This window comes from Tiliqua scincoides, chromosome 4, assembly GCF_035046505.1.
Source record: "Tiliqua scincoides isolate rTilSci1 chromosome 4, rTilSci1.hap2, whole genome shotgun sequence".
Taxonomy (NCBI): Eukaryota; Metazoa; Chordata; class Lepidosauria; order Squamata; family Scincidae; genus Tiliqua; species Tiliqua scincoides.
The window spans coordinates 67604007-67631979 of NC_089824.1; the positions used below are offsets into that span (position 1 = coordinate 67604007).

The 27973-nt window shown below is 43.8% G+C and overlaps 1 protein-coding gene across 1 annotated transcript; it reads left to right on the forward strand.

Moving 5' to 3' along the window:
* The first annotated feature begins 4863 nt into the window (after nucleotides 1-4863).
* Nucleotides 4864-27917, forward strand: LOC136648334 (beta-Ala-His dipeptidase-like). Its single transcript, XM_066624445.1, has 12 exons — nucleotides 4864-4887; nucleotides 9498-9617; nucleotides 12623-12766; nucleotides 14217-14379; nucleotides 15604-15692; nucleotides 16478-16675; nucleotides 19941-20025; nucleotides 21200-21360; nucleotides 22165-22329; nucleotides 23376-23517; nucleotides 24269-24416; nucleotides 27812-27917. Exons 1-12 carry the CDS (start codon nucleotides 4864-4866, stop codon nucleotides 27915-27917), a joined length of 1545 nt encoding a protein of 514 aa, XP_066480542.1.
* Nucleotides 27918-27973: the final 56 nt, after the last annotated feature.

Here is a 27973-nt window from a genome sequence, read left to right on the forward strand (position 1 = left end):
AGTATTGTGTCCAGTTCTTGTCGCCGCATCTCAAAAAAGACATAGTGGAAATGGAAAATGTACAAAAAAGAGCGACTAAGATGATTACTGGGCTGGGGCACCTTCCTTATGAGGAAAGGCTACGGCGTTTGGGCCTCTTCAGCCTAGAAAAGAGACTCCCGAGGGGGGACATGCTTGAGACATACAAAATTATGTATGCGAAGGATAAAGTGGATAGGGAGATGCTCTTTACACTCTCACATAACACCAGAACCAGGGAATACTCAGCGTGTGGTCGGTCTGTGGAACTCCTTGCCGCAGGATGTGGTGACAGCATCTGGCCTGGATGCTTTTAAAAGGGGATTGGACAAGTTTCTGGAGGAAAAATCCATTATGGGTTACAAGCCACGATGTGAATGTTCAACCTCCTGATTTTAGAAATGGGCTATGTCAGAATGCCAGATGCAAGGGAGGGCACCAGGATACAGGTCTCGTTATCTGGTGTGCTACCTGGGGCATTTGGTGGGGCCACTGTGAGATACAGGAAGCTGGACTAGATGGGCCTATGGCCTGATCCAGTGGGGCTGTTCTTATGAATGGGCCTCAACAGGTGGGAAACCTTGGCCTCTGAGCAGCCCACTTGGAGGCAGGCTGTGCAGCATGGCCTCTCCCAGTTTGCCCAACAGAGGCAAAGAAGGAAGGCCCGTAGCCAGGGAGACAAACCAGGGACAGACTGCACTTGCTCCCAGTGTGGAAGGGATTGTCACTCCCAAATTGGCCTTTTCAGCCACACTAGACGCTGTTCCAAAACCACCATTCAGAGCACGATACCATAGTCTTTCGAGACTGAAGGATGCCAATGAGATGCTGTGGCTGAGTGGACTGACCAGTATGGGTTTTAGATCCCTCTCCACCAGTTCCTTGGTCCCTGCCATGTGGGTTTCTGGCCAGTCATAAAAAAAGGTGACAAATCTCCTGGCTGGGCTTAAACCTGTTTTGTGTGGTTCCAAGCCTGTATCTTTGTGCAGTGGGATATCAACACCCCGGCTTGCCTGAGTGCTGCTAAGGCTCCCCTTGTGACTTGTCCCAGTGTCTTGTCCCAGGTGGCCTATGGCAAAAGAGATCCTGGGAACCCTCCCCATGAACTTGAATCCTTGTTATGGTGAAAGTTATGTTTTTATGTCACATGGCTGCTCTTTGCCAAAGAAGCTGTCATCCCTCCCTACGTCTATAGTCCACAAAATATTTTTGCAAGTACTGTGTGTGTTTGTTTGAATAGCCTAAGGATGCTTGAACTCAGGCCCTGGAATTCCTAGCGATTCTCTGATTTTTGCCTCCTTGCTCTCTGTGCCTCAGTAAGTGCTGTAGGGACAGTCATGCTATGGCATACTTGTGTGGGTGTGTGGTGTCCTTGGGGCATTGCCCCATGGCTAGCAATGGTCACTGTTGCTTTGTCCATCCCTGGGAACTGCTGGGGGTGGCCACTCACTGAACCTGTGCCTACCCCTGCTTGGTTGACTCTGGCAACATTTCTCTGACTGTTGGCATGAGGGCTGGATAGGTTGTGGTGAATGATTACCTTCATGTTGGGCCAGTTTTGGCCTGTGGGGCCACACCATGATTGATGGACTGTGTTAGGGTTTCTATGGGCACTGGCAAAGTTATTGGGAGGGCTGTGCCAGCATGGAATTGCCTGGGCTCTTGTTTCCCCTTCCCCCCCCTTCCTGCTGAGAAGGCTTAGGATATGACAGATATTGTGCCAACTTAGCAGGAACTTTGGCTCAACTCTGGCAGAAAATTGAACTACAAGGGGTTTGAATCACTTCTCAGATGATGTACATCAAGAGAGCATCTTAAGAATGGCTTGCTTACTCTCAGCTGTTAGCTCAATTACCTTACTATACAACACCATGTTAGCATACATCTGATTTGGAACACTAATGTGAGTTTTTCCCATTTGCTTCCACTTTAATTTCCATATTCACTTTGCATAACCTGTGAAATTTCTAGCAAGCTGCTTAAAATGTTTGCGGGCTGCATCCTGCAAAAAAGACATTATCTCAAAAAAGACATAGTGGAAATGGAAAAGGTGCAAAAGAGAGCAACTAAGATGATTGCGGGGCTGGGTCACTTTCCTTATGAGGAAGGGCTACGGCGTTTGGGCCTCTTCAGCCTAGAAAAGAGATGCCTGAGGGGGGACATGATTGAGACATACAAAATTATGCAGGGGATGGACAGAGTGGATAGGGAGATGCTCTTTACACTCTCACACAATACCAGAACCAGGGGACATCCACTAAAATTGAGTGCTGGGCGGGTTAGGACAGACAAAAGAAAATATTTCTTTACTCAGCGTGTGGTCGGTCTGTGGAACTCCTTGCCACAGGATGTGGTGCTGGCGTCTTGCCTAGACGCCTTTAAAAGGGGATTGGACAAGTTTCTGGAGGAAAAATCCATTACGGGGTACAAGCCATGATGTGTATGCGCAACCTCCTGATTTTAGAAATGGGTTATGTCAGAATGCCAGATGCAAGGGAGGGCACCAGGATGAGGTCTCTTGTTATCTGGTGTGCTCCCTGGGGCATTTGGTGGGCTGCTGTGAGATACAGGAAGCTGGACTAGATGGGCCTATGGCCTGATCCAGTGGGGCTGTTCTTATGTTCTTATGTTATGTTAATGGGGAAATAAAATTAAAATAGTTCCCCCATCATTATTAATGTTATATATTATTATTATTATCTATTAATTTCTATCCCGCCTTTTTGCCCCATGGGCACACAAGGCAGCTTATAACAATAAAATACAACAATAACAATTAAAAACAATAATTAAAAACAGATGCACATAATTAAAAAAATCTAAAACAAACCCCGTGGATTCTAATATAAAAGAGAAAAGAGAGAGAGAGAGAGCCAGTCAGCCTGTCAGCCATTAAAAGCTTTTTGAAATAAAAAGGTATTCAGTCCATGCCGAAATATTAACAAAGAGGGAGCAGTTCTCAATTCTAAGGGAAGCGTATTCCAGAGTTCGGGGGCCACCACTGAGAAGGCTCTCTTCCTGGCCGCCCCCCCACCTCTCTTTGTGGCAGCACAGTCAAAAGGGCCCCCCCAGAAGATCTAGCACGGGCAGGGTTATAAGGAAGGAGGCGGTCCCTCAAATACCCTGGGCCCGAGCCGTAAAGGGCTTTAAAAGTCAAAACTAGCACCTTGAATTGGGCCCGGAATAGAACCGGCAGCCAGTGTAGTCGCCGAAGCAGCGGCTCAACAGAGTCAAACTGACGTGCCCCGGCAACCACATGAGCAGCCGCATGTACTAGTTGTAATTTCTGGACCGTCTTCAAGGGCAGCCCCACATAGAGCGCATTGCAATAATCTAATCTAGATGTCACTAGGGCACGGGTTACTGTGGCCAGGTCCACGCAGCTCAGGTATGGTCGCAGCTGGCGAATCAGCCAAAGCTGAGCAAAGGCTCCCCTGGCCACTGCCGCCACCTGGGACTCCAGGTGCTGCTGTAGATCCAGGAGAACCCTCAAGCTGCGGACCTGCTCCTTCAGAGGGAGTGCAACCCCATTCAGAGCAGGATGATAGTCCAATACCTGAGCTGTGGATTTCCAAACCAAAAGTACCTCTGTCTTATCCAGATTTAATTTCAGCTTGTTTGCCCACATCCAGCCCCCAACCACCTCCAGACAGCGATCCAGGAGTCCAACTGCCTCCTCAGAATCAGGGGGAAAGGAGAGATAAAGCAGGGTGTCATCAGCATACTGATGGCAACCCACTCCAAACCCCCGGATGACCTCTCCCAGTGGCTTCATGTAGCTGTTAAAAAGCATGGGGGATAAGATGGACCATTGCGGTACCCCAAACCTAAGAGGTTGAGGCGCCAAACGAGCATCCCCCAGCACCACCTTCTGGGATCTGTCAGCCAGGAAGGAGCTGAACCACTTCAAAACAGTGCCTCCAAGCCCCAACCCGGCCAGCCAACCCAGAAGGACACCATGGTCGATGGTGTCGAAGGCTGCCAAGAGGTCCAGCAGGACTAACAGGGACGCACTCCCCCTGTCCATTCCCTGGCAAAGGTCATCCACCAAGGCAACCAAGGCAGTCTCCATCCCAAACCCCGGCCTCAAGCCAGATTGAAATGGGTCCAGATAATCCGTTTCCTCCAGTACTCTCTGAAGCTGGGACGCCACCACGCCACCACCCGCTCAATCACCTTGCCCAGAAATGGGATATTTGAGACTTATTTAAAGTTATTTAAATTAGTGGGATCCAGAGAGGGCTTCTTCAGGAGGGGGTGAGCCATCGCCTGCTTCAAGGCAGGCGGGAGTACCCCTTCCCTCAGAGATGAATTCACCACCACCCCTGTCCACTCAGCCAGCCCTTCCCGGGCAGTCCTAATTACAAGAGCAAGGGTCGAGCGGGCATGCAGCAGGTCTCACACTCCAGAGAATCCTGTCCATATCCTCAGGCTCTACAAGCTGGAAAGAATCCCAAATAGCAGGATAGACAGGTTCCCCGGGGACATCATTAGATATGCCCACAGTGGCATCCAAGTCATGCCGAATCTGATCAACCTTATCTGCAAAATGTTTTGCAAACTTGTCATAGCGAGCCTCCGTGTGCTCCTCCCCACGAGTAGGGGGGCCAGATGTAAAAGGCTGCGGACCACATGAAAGAGCTCAGCTGGATGGTTCTCTGCAGATGCAATGGTGGCAGAGAGGTGTGCCCTTTTAGCTGCCACCACCGCCTTAGAATAAGCTCTTAACAGGGCCCAGCTGTTGGGTGGGTCTGGGTCTGGGTCTCCAGCTCTGGCAACTGGAAAATCCCCCAGAGCCCTCAGGGATCCATTTGGATCCTTCAGCCTCCGAGGGCAGATCATAGAATGCGATCCCCCGCCATTGTGGAGGTAAGAGGCTGCTTCTTATATATACTTGCTTCTTAGTACTTGCTTTCTGTTTCCAAATATGCTTTTTACATCATTGTCCAATCTCAACTGTATATTATCCAGTCTCTCATCAATTTATGAGACTTCAGTACCAGACACACAACCAAGTAAAAGAAAACACTCAAAGTTTTGGATCCAGCATCTTTGTTTTTAGAAATCCAAAATAAATGGTTTGTTGTGTATAGACACAAGAGATGCTTTTCAAAGTGGAGATGGGGAGGAAAAGGTAATGCACAAGGCAGAAATGCTTATGTAACATCTATTTTTTGGAGACATGATTTCCTTTTGGAATGTTGGACCTTTTCCTTATAAAATAAAGACATGGGTGGGTGTGATTTTGCCTTTGTTGACATGTCCTAAGTACTTTGTCTTCTTGGCAAGTGTCATGATAAATGCTAAGAAATCAACAAATAAAAAAAGTAGAGGGAGTTGTTGCTGCTATAAAAAGGATAGTTGCAAACTAAAGAGCTATGATTAAGATGGGAACTTGAGTTATCATCACTTCCTAGGCTGAAGGGAGAAGGTGAAAACATAGACATCAGAATGTATAGCATGGTAAGTCTTTAAAAAACAAAACAAAACAGAAAATGCATTTCTTGGATTTTAGATCAAGCTTAGAAATATAATAGGTGTACTTTCAAGGGGGAGGAAGGGTCAATGCAGATGACCAAATTATCCCAGGGCAAGTAACTAAGATCTCTGCCATTCTTCCAACTGAGTATTGGGAGAAGGATTTTATGGCATCCAGCAGGTGCAAATGTATGAAAGAATGCAAGGTAAGATGATTGTCTGGGTTTGAAGATTTGGGTTTGAGTCCCACACTCTCACTCCATTGCTTACACACTATATACCAATTAAAAGAACCTTTATGGCTGTCCTATCACCCCTCCGCCCAACCCTTAGAATAGTTAAGGGAGGTTTTGCTTCCAGTCTCCCTTTGCATATGTGGTTGGTTGTTTGAAGCAGAAGAGGCTTCCAGGTGGTGGCCCCACAGTGATTACTGATTCATATGTAGCTTTAGAACAGTTGTAAACCTTGGTTGTGTGACCCCTCACAAATTCAGGTTGGCAAGAAAGGTCAGGCAGGAGTTTCAGAATGCTCTGTGAATCCGCCACAAACAAGAGGGTTTGCTCTGATAGGGTCATCACAAGGATGATCAAAAGGTTGCCTTCTTTGTGGACTTGAAACCAGAGATGCAACATTATTGACGCCGGCTGGCCTGGCAGGGGCTCTCCAAGCTTTCAGGCAGAGCTTCTCCCCCCCCCCACCCCCAGGGAGAAAAATGAACCCATTTCATCTGCAAAGGGAGACTGGACATCATTTTGCAGGAAGGACAGGTCTGCTGGCAAGTGCCTCCAAACCAGATCACTAGTTGGTAGCAGAGGAACATCAGTCAGAGTGGCCTGGTACAGTGGAGGACACAGTGCCTCTCCCTTTAGCTATGGTACAGAAGATGGAATTTGGGCAGGTGCAGCTTCTCCCTGTTGGGCTGCACCTGCCAAACGTCCCTCTTCTCTGCAATGGTGAAAGGTAGAGGTGGCCAGCCTGCCACCAGCAGAACCTTCTGCCCTTTGGAAGGCTCAGGTAGTCCGGACTTCGGCAGCAGGTCTTGCACCCGAGGGCAGAAGTCAGGAATCCCCCCTCCTGCCCCTCCCCCCAGGCTCCTTCTGCCTCCGCCTCCAGCCGCGCCGAGCCCTTAAAGCGCCCACGGGCTGCTCTGCGCGGCCACAGCAGCGCACCGTCTCCAGCCCTTGCGCCAGGCAGGGCGCGCGGGAGCCAATCGCAGGCGAGCGAGGCGCGAACAGGAGTGACTGACGTCCGGCTGCATCTCTCCCACTGGCCCATTCGTCCTGTGAGTATTCCCCCGCCAGGTGGCTCCCGCGCCCCGCCTCCTTCTCATATGGCCCACACTGGGATGGGGACCCAGTGGTGGCCCCAGGGGCACTTTGGCTGTGCTGTGTCTTTCAGGGCGAGTACTGAGCCTGCAGGGTGACCAGGCGCCTTATTTTTCCAGGACATGTCCTCTTCTTTAGCCTCTTGTCCTGAAAAAAAACTCCTCCTTTCCCCTGTGAGCAGGCCCCTGCGCATAGCCTTCTGCGCATAGCTGTCTGCACATCAGTGGTAAACCTCCCTAGCCCCATGCCAAAGGTCTATGACAGCACTCTCCTGCAGGATGACGCCCCCCCCCCACGAATCTGCCCATCCCACTCAACATTGTGGAGCATTGCGCAACCCCAGGACACGTTGGAGAAGCCTCCTGAGGCTTCCCTGATGTCTTAAACTGTGCTTCCAGCAAACCAGAAGCACAGATTCCAACCAGATTCCAACCATTCCAAGCCTCAGAGAGGCTTCTGCACAGTTCTAGAGGCGTGCGAGGCTCTGCGCCTGGGGCATTTGGTGAACGGCGGGTCTGTCAATTCTGCACGTAGTGGGCAGCGCATAGCCTTCTTGTAATTAATAAATTATATGTAGTTTTAAATTTAATAATAAGTATTATATTGTTTAAATTGACCATGCAAAATCAATATAAAAGTGTTTTTAGTTTTTATTTTGTCACGCCCTACACTTTTTTTGGATGTCCTACATTTTGGGGTGCCTTGTCCTCTTTTGTGGTTATGACATCTAGTCACCCTATACTGAGGACAAAACTCAACCAGGGACTGGGAAGCTCGAAGTGCAAGGCTAGGTGTGGCTACTGAGAAGTAAGGTCCACTGCCCTCAGTGGGACTTACTCCTACATAAGCACACATAGGCATGCCACCTTGAAGACAGAACGTGCCTGTGACAACATCTCCCCTCCACAAGTTGTGAGAGGGCTCCTGTTGGGGCTTTTGCACTGCCCAACTTTAGTTAGCAAGAAGGAGCAGCTCTGCAGTTTCTCAACTGCAGTGTTGCAATCAGTGAGAGTGTGACTGACTTTGAAGGGAAGATTTAAAAAGATAGCAGATGTTGCTGAGAAAATTGCACTCACACAAGGAGGCAGTGCTAGCCAGTGTTCTCTGGTGGGTGTTCATAGTTTCTGTTGCTGTTGCAAATGATTATTTTACTTGCATCAATTGGAATTCCTCCCTCCCCCATAAAATAAGTAGTAGATACACTTATCATCATTTGACCTATGATCTTCACTTGTTTAAGCCATTTCTGCCCAACATTGCATATACGCAACAGGGACCAAATGCGTACACTTGTGGGCCAGGCAAAAATGGGTTAAATCCATAATTTAACCTAACACTTTATATGATCCCAAGCCAACTTTGCTCTTGACTATATGCTTGCCACCACACAGGTAGAATTCTTGGGCAAGCAGTCTTTCCCAAAGACTTCAGTGGAGGACCGTAGTAATGTGTGTACACCCACGGTTTCCTCCATTTAAGTGCATTAGAAATAAAGGGCCACTGTGAGCACATTGGAGCCCTAAACCCACAAGGAATCGCAGAGTTGTCCAAGCCTTTCTGTTTCAAAGAACCAATAAGAATTGCCATCTTGAACTCTCTCATGGCTTATAATTCCTTAACAAATACATGAGTTTCCAAATATTTCATGTCTAGGCACATCTACACAGAAGTCCCACTGTGGTTAGTGGCACTCCAGGTCAGGAAGGTGCATATAGAATTGCAGCATAAAAAAAATATTATGTGCTAATGAACTTCTCTAAATCTAATGACTCGCCTGTCCTAAAATGCAACTTAGTGGTTCAACTGGTGTGTGGAGGATAAAATTCATGGGATCTAAAACAGTATCAACAGACAAAATACTGCATCACTAGAGACAGCAGCTGTGCACTGTGCAGCTGTGCACTGAGTGGGGGGGGGAATTCTTCTCATAGTTGGGATTTCACCCTCCACAAACTACACCTTTCTTGAAGGCTCAAGAAGCTGTACCTTAGCTCCACTGGCAGAACCACCCTCACTGGGAATGGAAATAGCTGGGGCTGTGGTTTACCAGTGGAGCTAAGTATTGCCTGCTGAAAAGAAGTGGAGTGCAAAGATAACATCTGATCCTGAACCCAGTCATTGTGGGAGTAGCCTTTTGAAAAGGAAAAAAAGGACTATGCTTTGGAAATGCGTCTCTGTACATAAAGCATTTGCTAACATTTACTTCTTATTTGCTCTTAATTTCTCCTCAATATTCAATGAGAAGATAAGAAGAGGTGGTATTTCTGAACTATATGAAATTGAGTTCCTTTGGGGAGAAAGGCGGGGTAAAAATAAAGTTTTTTTTAAATAAAGAAAAGTAATAAAATAAAGTTATTATTATTATTACACAGGGAAATGGAATTAGAAATACTTAGATAAACTTAGATGACTGTCCTCCACCCCCCCAGTTTATCTTTTGTCTTCACAACAACCCTGTGAGGTAGGTGAGGCTGAGAGAAGCTTCGTGGCTGAGGGGGGATTTGAACCTGGTTCTTCCAGGTCTAAGTCTACCTCCCAAACCATTGCACCACCCTGGCTCTCTTGGTTTCTTGTCACAGCCAGGCTGCAGTGAGCTTCAGTCAGTCAGTCAGTCCACATGGCCAATGTGTGTGGATGCTCTCTTAATGTGCTGAATTTTGTCTTTATAACTTGCAGATATTCCACATCTTCCTCATCATGCTGATCCTTGATGAGAGCAAATCCTCAGTCTTGGAGGAGCAGACTTTCCAGAAGATTTTTGAGTACATTGATAGTCATCAAGATCAATTTGTGAAGGTAGAAATGGCACATAATGTGAATGATGCTGCTCACTCCTATGCATGTTGCCTTGGAAGCAAGTCCTAAAGAGTCCTTACCTGCTACAAAGTAACTATGCTTAGGACTACAGCATAGATTGCTTTGGAATCAGGTCCTGGCTTGAGGTTCCATGACCATTAGAGAGCCTGTATAGCTAGGCTGACAATTGAATCCTATACCTTTAATCATTCTATAGAAGAGAGGCTTTTGGCAGGTGTAGCTTTTTAAACCCTTTCATATGGAGCTGCACCTGCCAAAATTCCCTCTTCTCTACATTGGTTAAAGGTATAGGCACTGTGTCCTCCATTGCAGGGCTTCAGAAGGGCTCCCCAACCCCAAGTGTAAAAAAGAAAAAAGAAAAAACAGGCACCTGCAGTTTTGTCGCAAAACCAGAAGTACCCATTATTTTCTTTTTCTACACATACAGAGGCTTGGCTTTACCTAAAGAGAATTGAACTTGAGATCTTCTGCATATAATGCATGGAATTTAGCACTGAGCTTCAACCCCTTCTTAATAGCATAGGTACATCTGTCTACATCAGCAATTTTCAGCCAGTGTGCTGTGGCACATTGGTGTGCCACAAATGGTCTGCAGGTATGCCATGGGGGTTTGGAAGAGGGTCATTTATTAGTAGGGCAATTGATGTGAGCCCCCTGCCAGCAGCACTGTGTACCTTATCCATTGTCAAAAAACTGATAGTGTCCCTTGACAATGTTAGCACTTTGTCAGTGAGCCATGAGATGATAAAGTATGAAAATCACCAGCCTAGAGGGTTGCCAGTTCACATAATCTTCTTTAAGGTACATGCAGATGATTGTTTTTCAGGAGAAACAGGAGTGACTGTTCTCTTGGCACTGCACCAACCTTGATGTGACAACCACTGTATGACAACAGGCAGATATTACAGAGAAGTGGGAGGAGTCTTACTGCAGGAAGACCAACTTTGTTGGGAAGAAAACCAGTTTATTCCTTTTAAACCAACTCCCAGCTGTGGTGCTGAGAATGTTGCAGGGGAAAGGCCCAGGTTTTAAAAGAACAATTACAGGCTACAAGGAGAGCCTCTTGATGGGTGTTGATAATGGAAAGGAGGATCACCTTACTTTATGATTCATCACAACACTATTTAGCAGGGTATAAGGCCTGAATTAAAATGGAATGGTTGGTGCCATCTTGTGGTTATTTACATGCTGCTGAAGTAAGGTATAAGATGTCCTCATAAGTGGGGGAGATTTTGTGGTCATGTACACATGTGAAATGTACCCACCTCTAGTATTTTTTTCTGGTGCATCTGCTGGAACTGTGTTGGGGAGAACACTGCCTTTACCATCATGGCAAGGTATGGTAAAGTGGAGGGGGCAGGGTTTATCTTCCTTCACTCACACACACCTTTTGTTGTAAAAAATTAGCCATACACTACTTTCCCTAAGTACAGAGCAGACATATGAAAAGAAATAGCTGCCCCCTCCCACTTTTAGTTGGGATCTTAGAATTAAGTTTATGCCAACAGTTGACTTCATGGTACATGCATTGTTCGCTGTACTAGTGGGTGTTCCTAAAATCAGACAATTGTGTTTCTCACAATACAGAGAGAATGCAATTACCCAGTCCAAACAACACTTCAGGAAAAGAGGATTGTGTGGGTGGACATACTTATTGTTGTTGTTCTTCCTCTATGCTTCCTCTTTGAAAAGGTAGACTTCATGGTGACAGGTCCCAAAGTAATTACAAGGAATTGGAAGGATAAAAGATGGATCAAAGCTACTGTATTTTGAATTCTATTTAAAAAAAAAAAAAAGCTGATTTCTGGTGGAGAGTGCTGACTGAGGGTCAAACTAAACGTTGCATTAGCCATGTCATTTGCCCCCATCACAATATGCGATTATACAATGAAAATGTTTGCATTGGAGCTGAAAAGAGCTATTTGTGTATGTGTAAATGGCATGCGCCATGAACCCAAACCGGTTTGGAACTATAGTGAGAGGTCAGGTTAAAAATTATGTGTCTCCCCACTGCCCTCCATTGCCCTGTTCTAGGGCTCCATTTTTTTCATTTCTGTTGCTATGTAATGTTTGTGAACCTGTTGACATTGTTGGAAAAGGGGTTTGCATAGCAAAAGAAATGGAAAAGGCTCCTTAATCCCAAAATGACTCTTATGATTGAGATAGGTCAAACCCACTGCCAAAACTGTTGGGTTGGGATGAATAGGGTCAGTTGTTTTTCTCCCTGGGAAACATAAGTGGCACTACTTAAAAAGTGCCTCTTTAATTAGTTATCTGTGATTTCGGTTGTCCCCAGTTTGTATCTTTTCTCTGCCATGAACACTAGTAGCTTTAGACAAGCCATTCTTTCAGCCTCTTGTCTGCTGTATGGGAATAATAATATCTAGCCTACAGAGTAAGGACTGCAATGAGATAATGCATAGAAAGTACTTGGCTGCCACCCCCAGGTACCTCCCCTGTTGTGGTGTTTCTTACCCTGCATATCAGACTGGAGCAGGTGAAGGGGATGTGGCTACAATGTGTTGGCAAATGACTGGAGAGTAATGGAAGCTACTGCACCCTCTGCAAACCACAATATCTATGTACTGGATTGGTTGGTTGGCAACCTTCAGTCTCAAAAGACTATGGTATAAGCCTACAGCACCCGGTATTCCCAGGCAGTCTCCCATCCAAGTACTAACCAGGCCTGACCCTGCTTAGCTTCTAGGATCAGACAAGATCAGGCATGTGCAGGGTAACAGTTGCTGTATTAGAAGCTATATATTAGTATAAAAATTCTAGTGGGTCTGCTTCTAGAACACCTTATCTACAAGTAATATAGGCTGTTGTCCAGCACCCCACTCCACAGTTGCCGGTTTCCAGAAGTCATTTAAATCTAATAACATGATTCCTAAGAACCAAGCAAAATATGAATGTGTAGCCAACTGGGCATTAAATAGCTGACAATTCAAGGGCTCATGCAATATCATTGCCATTTCTTGCAGACACTAAAGGATTGGGTGGCAGTGGAGAGTGATTCCATTCAGCCAGAACTAAGAAAAGAAATCATACGAATGATAGAAAAAGCTGCAAAGCATCTTGAAGATTTAGGAGCTACAGTGAAGGTGGCTGAAATTAGCACTCAACAGGTATCTAGTTGTTACTGATCATGGCTTGTATCCCAAGGACCCTTTAAATAGCAGTAGATGCGACTTTGGTAGCAGTCTTTCAGGGTGCACAAGGAGCTGAAATGGGAAGGTGGGAGTGGAAAAGGCCCCTGGTATGAATAGAACTTCACTCACAATTCTTTAGATGCAAGTTCCCATTTTGAATTCCCAGTTCTGTTTGCATGTGTGCTCTGCTATCCATGTCTTAGGACTTTGTTAGAACTGAAAAGGTATATCCTATCAATCCATGACATCTTTCCAGGGTATGTCTGAGTGCCAAGCATGGTAACAGTCCCTCCCTTCACATATCCTCGCTTGTGACACTCACTGTACAGTAACTTTCAAAGCTCACTTTTCTAATACGACACTTTCAAGAGTCTGATATTGCAAAATCAAAACCAGATCTATGAAACATTTGGACACCAGAATAAAGGTTTTTGAAAATGTTTAGTATCTCTGTTTGCATTCCGGGCAACTGTACCCTGAACTGGAATCCAGCAGGTGCTAAACATGCAGGAAGCGTGAACCATCTTCATTTTTAGTGGAAGATGCAACTTTGTCAGTTTAAAGATGCATTTTGCCTTCTTTGAAGAAAGGGAATACCAGGCAGTAGTCACTTGCAACCATCTGTTGTGAAAACCAATGCTTTCATGTACAGGTTGTACGTGTGGCAGTATAATCATGATGGCCCAAAAGAAAGTTGCCGTGATTGCACAAATATACGAGCCATCTATATTGCATCTATATTGCACAAATATAGAGCTCGTACCATCTATGTGTACAGCCCTAACATACATGAGAACCATGTAAGTGCTGCTCAGCTGCAACCCTACAGGCAATCCAGACACTCCCAAGCTATGCATTTGGGAGCTGCTATAAGAATGACCATCTTATGACCTGAACCATCATTTAAGAACCTTGGAAACCAAGAGGTAAATTAGCCAAGAGGTAAATTTTGAATGCTCTGTTTCTTAGAGTTGTTCACAGACCTTGTCCTAGCATTAGGTAGGTTGAAGCAGCCTACCTTAGAAAGAAGACTCTTTCTTCTACCTTAGAAAGAAGACCCTGGGATACTGTCAATCATTTGGTTTATGATTATATTTTACTACTGTGAGAGATCCATGTAGACTTTTCTGATTGGTCACTAAAATGTGTTAGGTTATCTCTCATTGCTCAGAATGGAGCTACTAAGAATGCTGAAATTGACCTGATTTCTGGTGGACATTCTTTAAGTACTGGATTAACAAATGAATATTTTGGCTACATTTTATGCAGGTCTTTAGAAGTGTGTGAATTGTAGACAAAATAAGTAAACCTACATATTTCAACAGGACGGCTATTGTTTCAAGAAAAAGAGTTGCAGCTCTTTCTCAGGTTCTGAAGTTATCAGATTTTGAGGTGCTTTTGACTCTGTCTCACTATCTTCCTACAGCAGCTTGATGGCCAGAATATTCCATTGCCTCCTGCCATTCTAGCAAATCTCAAAAAAGATCCGGCAAAACCCACTGTGTGTTTCTATGGGCATGTGGATGTGATGCCTGCCAAAAAGGCAGATGGATGGGAAACAGAACCCTACAATTTGACTGAAATCAGTGGTCAGTATTCAGCCATTGCTTTGACCCATTTCTTTTAATGCATTTGCTTTCAACTTGCATTTGCATTAATTGCTTTTAATGTATGTACGTACATTTCATATTTTGCTTCATTGCATACTATGAGGAAAAAGAAGACCAAGGAGATGAGGAGTATCTGGAAAAATACTCAGTGATGTCTTTTCTGACGTTGTTTATAGCTGTGATCTACATGGCACTTTTCAGATCATGATCTAACTAAAATTTATAGCCAATCTTATCTCCCACCATCCTACTCGATGCAGATGTGCTGCTGGGGTGTGGGCTACTGGGGGGGGGGAACCAGACAGCTTAGGAGGTAAGTAAAAATATTTTTTTACATGCCTCTTTGCATGCTGCCTGGTCATCAGTGGTCCCCTTGCACCTACATCAGCTATTTTACTGGCTTAAGTTCAAAAAGAAACAGGAGGAGTATCGGGACAAGACACTGGGGATAGGGTCAAGTGTGCGTGCTAGCAACTCTTCCCACTTTTGAAATGTCCCCTGCCCACCCTGCTCCCCCTTCGATCCTCCCTCTCCCATCCTTGAACTGCCCCCACCACCACCTTACTTGTACCAGTATGGAGTCCTAGAATCACTGGCATGCTTGCGGGACCTCTGGCTGTTTGTTCTGGTGGCCCCAAAGTGAACAATGGTGCTACAGCTTTTGCATAATGTAGCAGAAGCACTTACGGTAGTGGATTATGAGATCCATTGCTATAGGGGGCCAATAGAATTTGGCTGCTCTTTTTAAAGATCTGCAAAATCAAGGCTTAAATTAGTTGTTTGTGACTATCTTAGATAGTTATGACGTGGAAAGGTTAGGAAAAGCAAAAATCAGCACAGCTGTACAAAAATTTGTAGGCTTGGCCATGGTTTTTTGTTTTTGTCTGTGCTAATTTTTGCTTTTTCTTATAACCTTTCCACATCATAACCTCTTTTCTTTCCCATGGAAAGGGAAGTATATTTCCCTTGGAAATATGAAGTGTATATTTGCACTAGGCACTGTCCAGGACAAGTAATGTGATATAGTGATAAGCTTCCAAAAATCTTCCAAAAAGCATTCAGTACTATTTGAAAATTAGTCCTGGATTTCTTGAGATAAAATCATACTTTAATCCACTGGAAACATGCCTCATCCTCAGCAACAAAACATCCTCAGCAAGAACAGAAGCTCCAAAGTTTGATATCCATATTCTTTATCTAAAGGAAATCTTTATGGGCGTGGAGCATCGGATAACAAAGGACCAGTCCTAGCCTGGATCAATACAGTGGCAACTTTCAAAGAACTAAACATAGTAAGTAAAACTGTGGGAATTTTTAGAAATTGAAGCATTCTACATTTCTTCAGTGAAATTCTGTAGGAAAGGTTACTATTCTCCTGTGATGTGAGTCAATAAATCGAGGGCCCAATCCTGTGCAACTTTCCAGCTCTGATGCAGCCTCAATACAGCCCCGAGACTTACCTTAAAGAGGACTTTGTGACTGCCCCTTCCACTGCAGAATTCATGCCTCCACTGGCATGGCTGCATTGGTGCTAGAACGTTAGATAGGATTGGGCCCTAAGCCATGCTAATCTCATAGAACCTAGTCCTCAAAATGATTTGGATGGAACACTTGACTTTAAGATTGTGTAGTTGCTTTTAATTAACAGGATTGCATTCAATTCCTGGCATCCTCAATTAACAGGACTTCATGTAGCTGAGAAAGTCCTATGCCTGATAGCCTCACCTTAGAGAGCTGCTATAGTACTCATCAGAATGAACATTACTGGACCAGGTGGGCTATTGGTCCAAATTTCGTGTTAGGTAATTTCCTTTTTTGCCTTTATCTTGTTTGTGTGTGTATCTAAATCGTAGCTTTCACTGAACCAACAGCAGTGTGTAACCTTTTGAGCTTCAGATAGCACCTCATGAAGGTACAAATCATGGATATATGCTACAGAATCTTAGATAGTCCTACTGGGGTGAGGGAACACTGTCTGAAAACTATAATAGAATTCTAACAGTCATAGCGTTTTATTGAGTATTTAGTTTCCCTAACCTGATTTAAAATTTCTCTTTTGTTTATTTTTTTTAAAAAGGACATACCAGTAAACATCAAGTTTCTTCTTGAAGGCATGGAAGAAGCAGGATCCCTTGGGCTGGAAGAATTAATAAAAGAAAACAAAGCATTTTTCTCTGATGTGGATTATATTGTGATTTCGGATAATACTTGGCTCAGCAACAATAAACCAGCACTTACATATGGAACCCGGGGAAATGCCTGCTTTGCTGTGAAGGTGAAAAAGTAAAAGGGGAATAGCTGGCTTCTAAAATAACCCAAGCATGGTTTTTATGTTTTCTGATAGACTAAAAAGATGAAGTCTTTTATATTTCTAAACCAGCGTTTCTCAATCAGTAGTACTGATGCCACCAGTTGTACTTGAGGTACATGCCACCGGTGGTATTCTAGGGATCCCACGCATACCACCAGTGGTACTTGAGGTGGTGTGTGGTGGTACGCGTGGGATCCCTAGATCCCCACTGTATGGCAGCGAGACCAGCAATGCAAAGTAACAAGCAGCGATAGGATGGTAGGCAGAGTTTCAGCATGCACTTTTTGTGTACTCCTAAGCCTCTTACCGGTGTGTAGCATCTGGCCTGCCAATGATACAAGTTACTTCTGGTGGTACTTCCAATAGGTGGACCATGTGAAGTAGTCTGGTAGGGGACAAATGTTGAGAAACGCTGTTCTAGACTATTCCATTCTTACCACTTTTCTCTTTCTTAACTGAGTCGAGGGCTGGCCCACCCCTCAGGCTGGGTGAAGTGGTTGCTTCCAGTACCAGGCTGAGAGAGGTGCCTACCTGTGGCCCAGCTGCTGCCACTTCCATATTCTCACTGAGAGTAAGCACAAGGAGGGTTGTGTAGCTTGCTTCTCCACCCCCCCCCCCCGCCACTTCTTCAAAGCAGGGCAGTGGTGAAGACAGATCTTTCCTCTTTGGCCTGCTTTAAAGAAGTGGCAGTGGTGGAGGAGACAATTGCTGTCATCTTGCCTTTTCCTCCAGTGCATTTTTCAAGCAGGTGGTGCAAGAAGGATCTTAGAAGTTCCCAGGATTCTCAGTACTATGCCAGTTTTGAAGCAGTGGGCATAGGAGGAGAAAGTGGTAATGGGGGGGGGGGGGAGGACACATGTGCACAGAAGAAAAAAAGGAAGGCAGAATGTGGGCAACCACTTCAGCTGGGCCTGACTGAATTTGACTATCCCAATACAGCAATAACTTGACTTTTTGTCTGGTTAGGGACCAGAACATGGATGAAAGTCAAGAACGGATGAATGTCAAAACATAGCCTTATTTAGCTTGCAAATTTATTTTGACTGGTTAGAAATGTAAATATCTAAAGCACTTGTTGCTTGCTGATCTCTTGACTAAGATATGCAACTTGTCCCTCAAAATGGCCACGGTGCCAGAAGATTGGAGGTTAGCAAATGTCACGCTGATCTTTAAAAAGGGAAAGAGGAGGGACCGGGGAAACTATAGGCCGGTCAGCCTAACATCTATACCGGGTAAGATGGTGGAATGCCTCATCAAAGATAGGATCTCAAAACACATAGACGAACAGGCCTTGCTGAGGGAGAATCAGCATGGCTTCTGTAAGTCTTGCCTCACGAACATTATAGAATTCTTTGAAAAGGTCAACAGGCATGTGGATGCGGGAGAACCTGTAGACATTATATATCTGGACTTTCAGAAGGCATTTGACACGGTCCCTCACCAAAGGCTACTAAAAATCTCCACAGTCAGGGAATTAGAGGACAGCTGCTCTCATGGATTGAGAACTGGTTGAAGGCCAGGAAACAGAGAATGGGTGTCAATGGGCAATTTTCACAATGGAGAGAAGTGAAAAGCGGTGTGCCCCAAGGATCTGTCCTGGGACCGGTGCTTTTCAACCTCTTCATAAATGACCTGGAGACAGGGTTGAGCAGTGAGGTGGCTAAGTTTGCAGACGACACCAAACTTTTCTGAGTGGTGAAGACCAGAAGTGATTGCGAGGAGCTCCAGAAGGATCTCTCCAGACTGGCAGAATGGGCAGCAAAATGGCAGATGCGCTTCAATGTCAGTAAGTGTAAAGTCATGCACACTGGGGCAAAAAATCAAAACTTCACATATAGGCTGATGGGTTCTGAGCTGTCTGTGCCAGATCAGGAGAGAGATCTTGGGGTGGTGGTGGACAGGTCGATGAAAGTGTCGACTCAATGTGCAGCGGCAGTAAAGAAGGCCAATTCTATGCTTGGGATCATTAGAAAAGGTATTGAGAACAAAATGGCTAATATAATGCCGTTGTACAAGACGATGGTAAGGCCACACCTGGAGTATTGTGTTCAGTTCTGGTCGCCGCATCTCAAAAAAGACATAGTGGAAATGGAAAATGTGCAAAAGAGAGTGACTAAGGTGATTACGGGGCTGGGACACCTTCCTTATGAGGAAAGGCTATGGCGTTTGGACCTCTTCAGCCTAGAAAAGAGGCGCCTTGGGGGGGCATGATTGAGACATACAAAATTATGCAGGGGATGGACAGAATGGATAGAGAGATGCTCTTTACACTCTCACATAACACCAGAACCAGGGGACATCCACTAAAATTGAGTGTTGGGAGAGTTAGAACAGACAAAAGAAAATATTTCTTTACTCAGCATGTGGTTGGTCTGTGGAACTCCTTGCCACAGGATGTGGTGATGGCATCTAGCCTGGACGCCTTTAAAAGGGGATTGGACAAGTTTCTGGAGGAAAAATCCATTATGGGTCCAAGCCATGATGTGCATGTACAACCTCCTGATTTTAGAAATGGGCTATGTCAGAATGCCAGATGCAAGGGAGGGCACCAGAATGAGGTCTCTTGTTATCTGGTGTGCTCCCTGGGGCATTTGGTGGGCCGCTGTGAGATACAGGAAGCTGGACTAGATGGGCCTATGGCCTGATCCAGTGGGGCTGTTCTTATGTTGTGAATGCATATGGAACCTAAATAAAAAGAATAACATAAGAACACTGACAGATATTGTAGAAATTTGAGAAATTGGACAAAAGAGGAAAGCACATGGATGAAATTTGAAATGTGGCTATAACTGAAAATGGTTGAAAGAGGAAAGCTATGAAAGTCAAGGTATTGCTGTACACTTGATCATTGCTATGTGATCATCAGCTTTAGGCTCCTTGTCACTCTAGTAACTGGATTTTTGCTTTCATCTAGTAAATTTATTTGTCACATATGTTTTCTGCCATCATCCAAGCAACTCAAGAGCCTATGGGGTTACCTCAGTTTATTCTCTCTCTCTCTCACTCACAAATCTCCATTATTCATTTCGGCTATCTCAAGAGACTTCACTAACCATTCTGGTTCCCAGTTTCTTGCCCATACTATTTTAGAAGCCGTTAATAAGTTTGTTACTAAATATAACAATTCACATCACTTTTAATGTTCCCCCCAATCCCTTCCAGAACTGTGGCAGTTATTAAACAAGTGACAATTATATGTCAATCATTATGTTTGCTTTGCTTTAATTAGGTAGAAGGCGGTGAAAAAGACCTCCATTCAGGAGCCTTAGGTGGCATCGTCCATGAACCCATGGCTGATCTGATAGCTCTGCTTGGTAACATTTGTTAAGATGGTTGTTGGTCAGAAGTTAAAGGTCCACCTCAAAAGGTTGATTAAGCATAGAAGAAGACCCCATGCTGGACTTAGTATTTATTTAAAATATTTATATCCCATCTTCCCCCTCCCCATCAGGAGGTGACAGGGCAAGTGTTTTGTATTCTAGTAATACATAGAAAAAGTTCATCTAGTTCAGCATCCTGTCCCACAAGGGCCAACCTGATGCCTCTGGGAAGCCTAGGTGCAAGACACATGGACAAATAACCCTCTTCCATTTTTGCTTTCCAGCAACCAGCAAACTGCCTCTGAATCTGTAGGTAGCAAGTTGCTGTCATGTCTTTGAGCCATTGACAGACCTGTCTTCCATTAATTTGTCTAATGCCTTTTTAATGTCCTGTAAGCCAGTGATCATATTCACATTTTGTGACAGTGAAATCCACAGACTAATTATTCACTGTGTGAAGAAATGCTTCCTTTCTCATGCCCATCCCTAGCATGGATTTTCCTTTTTTATACCTGTCACACACCGGGTTGATGTTTTTACTGAGCTCTCCACTGCAACTCAAGATCTCCTATGTAGTCGCACTCAGACCCCATTACTTTATACGGGAAAGTATCACCTAATGAAAAATGGTGCTCTTCCAATATCACATCCACATATGGCACAAATAGCATGCAAGTGAATAGCATTGATTTCAGTAGTGCAGTGTTTCTCAAACTATGGGTCGGGACGCACCAGGTGGGTCACGAGTCAATTTCAGGTGGTTCCCCATTCATTTCAATATGTTATTTTTAATATATTAGACTTGATGATACCATGGTATGTGACTGTATTTGGGGAAAAGTTATAGATCTGTACTTTTAACAAGCTACCATGTATATTCTTTTAACAATGACAGTTAATGGGACTCCTGGTAAGCGTGGGTAGGATTGCAGCCTAGAATTGTTAAAAATGTTCCGATGGTGTCACTTCGGTCATGACATCACTTCCAGTGGGCCCTGACAGTTTCTCATTCTAAAAAGTGGGTCCCAGTGCTAAATGTATGAGAATCACTGCAGTAGTGGATGAAAACATCCTTGAATCTCAGTCATTCTATATAGCTTAAGGGTCAGAGAAAGTCTTGGCTTGCGATTGTGTGTGTATATTTTACAAATTTGATTCTGTTCCATAGACAGCCTGGTGAATTCATCAGGGTACATTCTGATCCCTGGAATCTATGACAATGTTGCTCCTCTAACGCATGAGGAGAGGAAGCTGTATGAACCAATCACATTTAACTTATCGGAATATAAAGATAATGTTGGGGTGAAGACATTTCTCTACAACAATAAGGTACGGTACTTTAAAAAAACTGGACTGAAGAAATTAATTAGTCAATTACAATTTCAGATTAACCAAGTCCTTAAAAGTTTTCAAGTGTACAGATGGAAGTTTGTGAAAAGTGAAAATGAAAAAGATAGATCCAGAGTCTTAAAACAGGCAGGAAATTAAAAGAAAGGGAAAGATATCCAGTATGGAAAATCTTCCATGTGTAAAAATATTTGTAATTTTTTTCCTGGTAGCATTGCATGGAAAGGGACTACCACGAGTGGGTTAACATACAGCGCAATATATGTCTACTCACAAAAGTAAGTCTCATTAAGTTCAATGATCCTCACTCTCAAGTAAGAATGCTTCGTATTGCAGTCTTAAATAATTATGTAAGGATGATTCAAACGGAGATCTTTGAGCATTATCCTTGTTGTGTAGGAACCACTTATGGTGAGCCACTCTCACATGGTTGAACTGACATTCAAATGACTCAGCCATGTCAATTAGAAGTTAATGATTCCATGGAAAGGCAATACGGTATAGTCAAGCCCCCACTTATATAACTGAGGCTGCAATCCTATCCACTCTTAGCTGGGCATAAGCCCCATTGACTATAATGGAACTTACTTCTGAGTAGACATTCCTAGATTGGGCTTTGAGTCTTTTTATCATTAACCCAACTGCGTTGGAGGTGGCTTTGGGAAAATGGCTCCAATGCAGCTAAGGCAATCCTTTAAGATCCCTCAAAAGTTGCAATTGTGTGCCAGCTCCTTTAGCCACTTAGTGCTTAATGTCTTCATCTGTTTTATTTATTATGTTCCTAAGGACGAAATACTCTTGCATTTATGGCGTTTTCCATCTCTCTCTATACATGGGATAGAAGGAGCTTTTCATGAATCGGGGATCAAAACAGTTATACCATCAAGAGTCATAGGGAAATTTTCAATCCGGCAAGTTCCTCATATGAACCTTACAGCTGTGGAAAGTCAGGTAACGCCAGTTAAATACGTGGAACGATTATTACTCAGCCTGTTGGTGTATAGCTCAACTCCATATGCTGTTTGCCAGGATGCTACTTCACATGGGCCAAGATAAAGATGGCATCTGGTCACGCGCAAAGAATATTTCTCCCTATTTGTGAATAACAGAAAATATCCACCTATCTGGGATTCGATGCAGATATGGACTTCCAGGTCTGAAGGCATGAGGTCTTGGCACCTTGTTCCTTTGCACATCTCAGCTAAAGAACTGGTTGGTTAGAATATGTGTAATTCACATCAATTTCACATATTGAAAGCCAATGGAATGGTCTTCCAGTTCAAGTCATGTGAGTGGTTAGGATCATAAATCTAAAGTCATCCAACTCCCGCCCCCCCAACTGCTATTTTAAAAAATTCAGCCCTTCAGATCCTGATATACACCCTGTCCTCAGCCTGTCCATATGGCATTTTAGTCCCATCAAACTAACAACTTTTCCTTCCTGCAGAGGCATATCCAAGGGCAGTAGCAGGGATAGGTGAATCCAGTGTGGTTTAACTGGAGTTGAGTCACGAGTCTCTGCCCCCCCATGACTTGACTTGAGTTCCCATCCCTGGGCAGTGGCACATAGGGCTCTGACATCACAGTGTCACATGATGCTTTAACATCACTTCCCGGGTCAGAAGAGGGCAGTGGCGACTTCACAATGTGGCTGCAGCTCTCTTTCCTTCTACAGCAGCTTCCCTGGTGACTTCCATCTTCTGCTGAGCCATGGCAGACCTCTGACTGCAGCACTCAGAGTTCTGTCATGGCTAAATTGTGTGTGTCCCCCTTGTCGTAGCACCCTGGGCAGGTGCCGCCAGGCTCCGCCCTTGTTATGACTTTGCCTTCCTGCCCAGAATCTGAACTACAAACTCTTTAACTTCCGCAACAGAGGAACCTTCCATGCTGCCACATCAGCTCAGTCAGTTAGCATCAGAAGTATCAAGCGTATAATGATACAGGTGATATAAAAATGCCATGAGTATTTTTCTTTAAAATATTATTTTTCTTATTAGGTGAAGCAGCATTTAGAAGATATCTTTTCTAGACGGAAAAGCCCAAACAAATTAACAGTATCTATGCAAATGGGTGCAATGCCATGGATTGCTAATATTAATGACCTTCAATATAAAGCAGCTGGAAAGGCAATCAAAAGAGGTTTGAGCTGTTTTTGGCACGTAAAAGCATTTTGCTAATTTAGATCATTGTTAGACATGTATACTTCTCTTTATCTGTTTAAATGGGAAAAAATTTAAAAAGGCAAATATTAGGACGTACTATATAATGTGGAGTTAAAGTATTCATTTTGGCCTTTTCAACAAGACAAAGCAGGCTAAGAGCCCAATCCTATGCATGACTACGCAGAAGTAAGCTCCATAGTAGTTAATGGGGCTTACTCCCATGAAAGTGAGGATAGGATTGCAGCCTAAATCAACAAGGCTAGGTAGATTAAATTTTAATGTGTTTGATGCTTCATATTTTACAAATAGGGCCAGTTTATGCATCACAAGAAACCAGGAATAAAACACATATTTGCAAGCATGCTTTCCTGGGACTGGGGGATATTGTGTGAATTTAATACAAGTTTACTGTATTTGTGTGACACTGGAAGCTCATACCACTAAAAAACAAAACAAAACCGAAAAGCAAACCCATAGGAACCAGCCTAACTTGAAAAGGGAAGTGTTATCAGTTTCAATGGAACACATTTCAGTTTCAGTTACATATTCTGATGTGATGAGCTGCTGTGTTCATTTTTTAAATTGAACCAAGACTGATAGCACACTTATGCATGTTTCCTCAGAAGTAAATCCCATTGTGTCCAATAGGGTTTACTCCCAGGAAAGCGTGTATAGGATTTCTAGTCTTACTGTTTAAAGAGGAACACATTTTTGTCTCTTTGTTTCAGTTTTTGGAAAAGATCCAGATATGATCCGGGATGGATCGACAATTCCAATTGCTAGGATGCTTCAGGATATAACGAAGAAAAGTGTGATGATGTTTCCAATTGGAGCAGCAGACGACGGGGAACACTCTCAGAAAGAGAAAATTAGCAGGTTTGCAAGTTAGACTAATTCTATATGTGTCATAGAAGTGAGGCATGTTCATGATTCTCCCATAATTTACATTGCCTCCAGACATTGGGACTGAGTGGGCAAGGAGAAGACTGTTTCCATAGCAATGGAGACAATAATGTAACTTTTCCTGCCTCAACTGTTTCCATGGGTCATGTACCTCAATTAAAGAATTTTGTTTTCCTTCTAGATTTATACATTACATACACTGCCATCTGCAATAGAAAATCCCACCCTCCCCATTTTTTTTAACACAGTAATTAGTGGTTCTTACACTAATTAGGCCGCATGTAGGCACTTCTAGACAGGCTCTTTATAGAATTGCAAAGTCCCTTCTGTGCCACTATAGGCATAATGTTTTAGAGACCGTGCATTTCATTGTGTTCTGTCCACACTAATGAGCAGTGCATAGCAAAACATTGCTGCTGTTCTTAGAACTGGTCTCAATTAAGAAATACAATGATTTAAGAGTGGGGAAAATAGAGAGAGACTATATGGATGATAATATCTTGTGAACTCTACTCTCCTTGTAAAGTACGAACAGGGTGTGACAGCAACCCATCTGGAAGTGCCCTTCTCTTTTACATCTTTCAGTCACTGGGGTGCTTGTATATGATCCCATAACTAAAATCATAACAGAGAAGGCATGGTATAAATTTTCTAAATAATTAACCGGGGACTGTTCTTCACCGTCTTTATTGGATTCACAAATAGATGTGTATTAACAGCTTGCTATGATATGACTGGAGCAATAATTGGAAATGGTGAGGAGGGAGATGGCTCACAAACAACCTACACTTGATTTGAGTCAAAATTCATCTCTCTCATGGAAATTCAGTTTTCATTATGTGGACAAAAGAGATGTTCTGGCTGCTATGAGCAATCCCTCATTGATTCATTTAAGTGTGTGAAGAGGCAACCGAACTCCTACGGCCCAACATCCTATTTGATGTGGTTTTGTTTGCTCTGTGCAGTAATGTAGCTGCTGCCATATGTTTAGTTTAAATGTCATGCCCCATTTGACAAAAAATGTCACATTCAATTTCTAGACTTTGGTAGTAATGATGATGTCTTACACTATATGTATGCTAGATTTCAGTTTCTGAGTGATCTGGAGCATCTTAAATATTTTGAGGTATGTATATTTCAAATCATCAAGTTTCAAATATCTATGTTATGTGGAGGTACAGTTTCTGTACCTTTCCTCCCTACTTGAACCGTCTGCACACCTGTGTGCATATGCACATGTACATAAGAATTTATTATTATTATTATTTCTACCCCGCCTTTCTCCCAGGAGGGACTCAAGGCAGCTTACAACAAGGTTAAAACAAATTAAAACATAATTTAAAAACAGATAAAAGCGTATTAACAACATATCATAAAAACAGTAGTCAGATAAAAGTAGTCAGGTAAAAAGAGCATAGGGCAGCAAATCATAAAAGAATAAGGCCTGTAACCAGGTATTTAAAAAGATATTAAAAGATTTTGAAAAGATGTTAAAAAAAGACCAAGAACTCAGAAGGCCTGTCTAAACAGAAGGGTCTTCAGGCCTCGCCGAAAAGTCTCAAGAGAGGGAGCCATAAGAATGTACTGTGGCAGGGTGCAGATTCTGTTATCATTGTCATTTCCTGCAGCACAGGAGCAGATAGACAGCAGGATCTTATGCTTCTGCTTGTCCCTGAAAACGGCATTGTATTCAATGTAATACATACCCCAAATTCAATAGATGCCTCCAAAAGTTGGAGATGTTACTGTCATGGTCCTAGGTCTCTGACTCATCATACACACTCCTGGTTCACTGGCCTAACACTCCCAGTGAGCCAGAAATGCATGTTCCCAATGAGTTCTGGTATATCCTACTATCTCAAAGGTCTTAACATTTTGTGAGAAATCTGAGCAAATATGCCTTGCACTGAGTGCAGGTTTATGCACATCCACCTGACAGGCCATACATCCCAAACGGGTGGGCATATGAGTCTTCAGGGCAAAGAGCCCTATGGTAGGTGCCACGTCCCCTTCTAACAGCCAGTCCTCCAAGCAAGGGGAAGCTGAAGTCCTACAAATCATGGCCCTTGCAACCTCTGAACTCCACCACACTCCAGGGATTTAAGTCCCAATGATGTGGTTCACTTCCTGGTAGTTGCCTGAGTGGCCTAGGCCAAACCTACATGAATTGGTTCCCTTAGTACTCGCACAGATACAAGCCTGTAATAATAAATGGTTTATTTAAGGAATAGAAATATGGTTATGCATTACTTGAAAGGCATTTAGGTATTTGAGAGAATACAATGCACATGCAATGTTGAAACAGTAAAGCTAAGCTCCTAAGTTTACTTGTCCCTAATGCTCACCAGGGACTCCTGGTGTCCCTGGACTCCTAACACTCACCAATGCCAACTCCTGAGCTACCAAGGGTAGCTCTTCTACTTCTCATACTAGCAATGATATGGACAGACATCTGTGATAGAAATGGCAAGGAGCAGCTTCCCCCCTCCCCTCTTAGCAACAAGCTTTCTTTTACCTTGAAGGTAGAAAAAGTGGTATATAAGGGCCCAATCCTATCCAATTTTCCAGTGCTGGTGCTAATGTGCCTATGGGGTATGCACTGCTTCCTGCGTTGGGGATGCAGTCTTGGACACCTCCTCAAGGTATGGGAACATTTGTTCCCTTACCCCGGGACTGCATTGCGGTTGCACTGGTGCTGGAAAGTTGGATAGGATTGGGCTGTAAATCTTTTAAATAAAATAAACCCTGCACGTGCCTGATCTCGTCTGATCTTGGAAGCTAAGCAGGGTCAGGCCTGGTTAGTACTTGGATGGGAGACCGCCTGGGAATACCGGGTGCTGTAGGCTTATACCTACAGAGCGCGATACCATGGTATCATACATACATACATACCATACATACAGAGCGCGATACCATAGTCTTTCGAGACTGAAGGTTGCCAACACAGGCTTATACCATAGTCTTTCGAGACTGAAGGTTGCCAACCATTGTCCAATCAAAAACCTCAGACCCCAACCAAAGTTTCTAGAGACTGACTTTACCAGCTAGTGTTAACTGCTAGTCACTTATTCTGACCCCTCCCAACTGGAGAGTCACAGCTGGCACCCATTTTGAATTAGTGAAAACTTTATGCCCTGCATTGTTGTGCTTCTAGACTGACCAAAGCCAGAATCCTGATGAGGAGTTGCTTTTCAGCCTGCTAAAAAGCACTGTTCCCACAACTGCTTCAAAGTGGCTGTGGGCCTGCAAGATGGAGACAGTGATTTTAACTTGTTCATCACAATTAGGCATCTCGAAGGGAGGGGGATTAGAGTCCTTAATTTAAGGATTACTTGATTATTTATTTATTTGTTCTCTTTCCTAATCAGATCAAATTATATCAACGGAACAAAGGTGTTTGCTGCCTTTTTACTAGAAATCTCAAAGCTTCATGGAGAATCACTGGAAACCTCCAACCTGAAGACTGTAACATAATTCATGAAGAACATCCAGTATAATCTGCCTACAGGATTTGCACTACTTCGCTCATC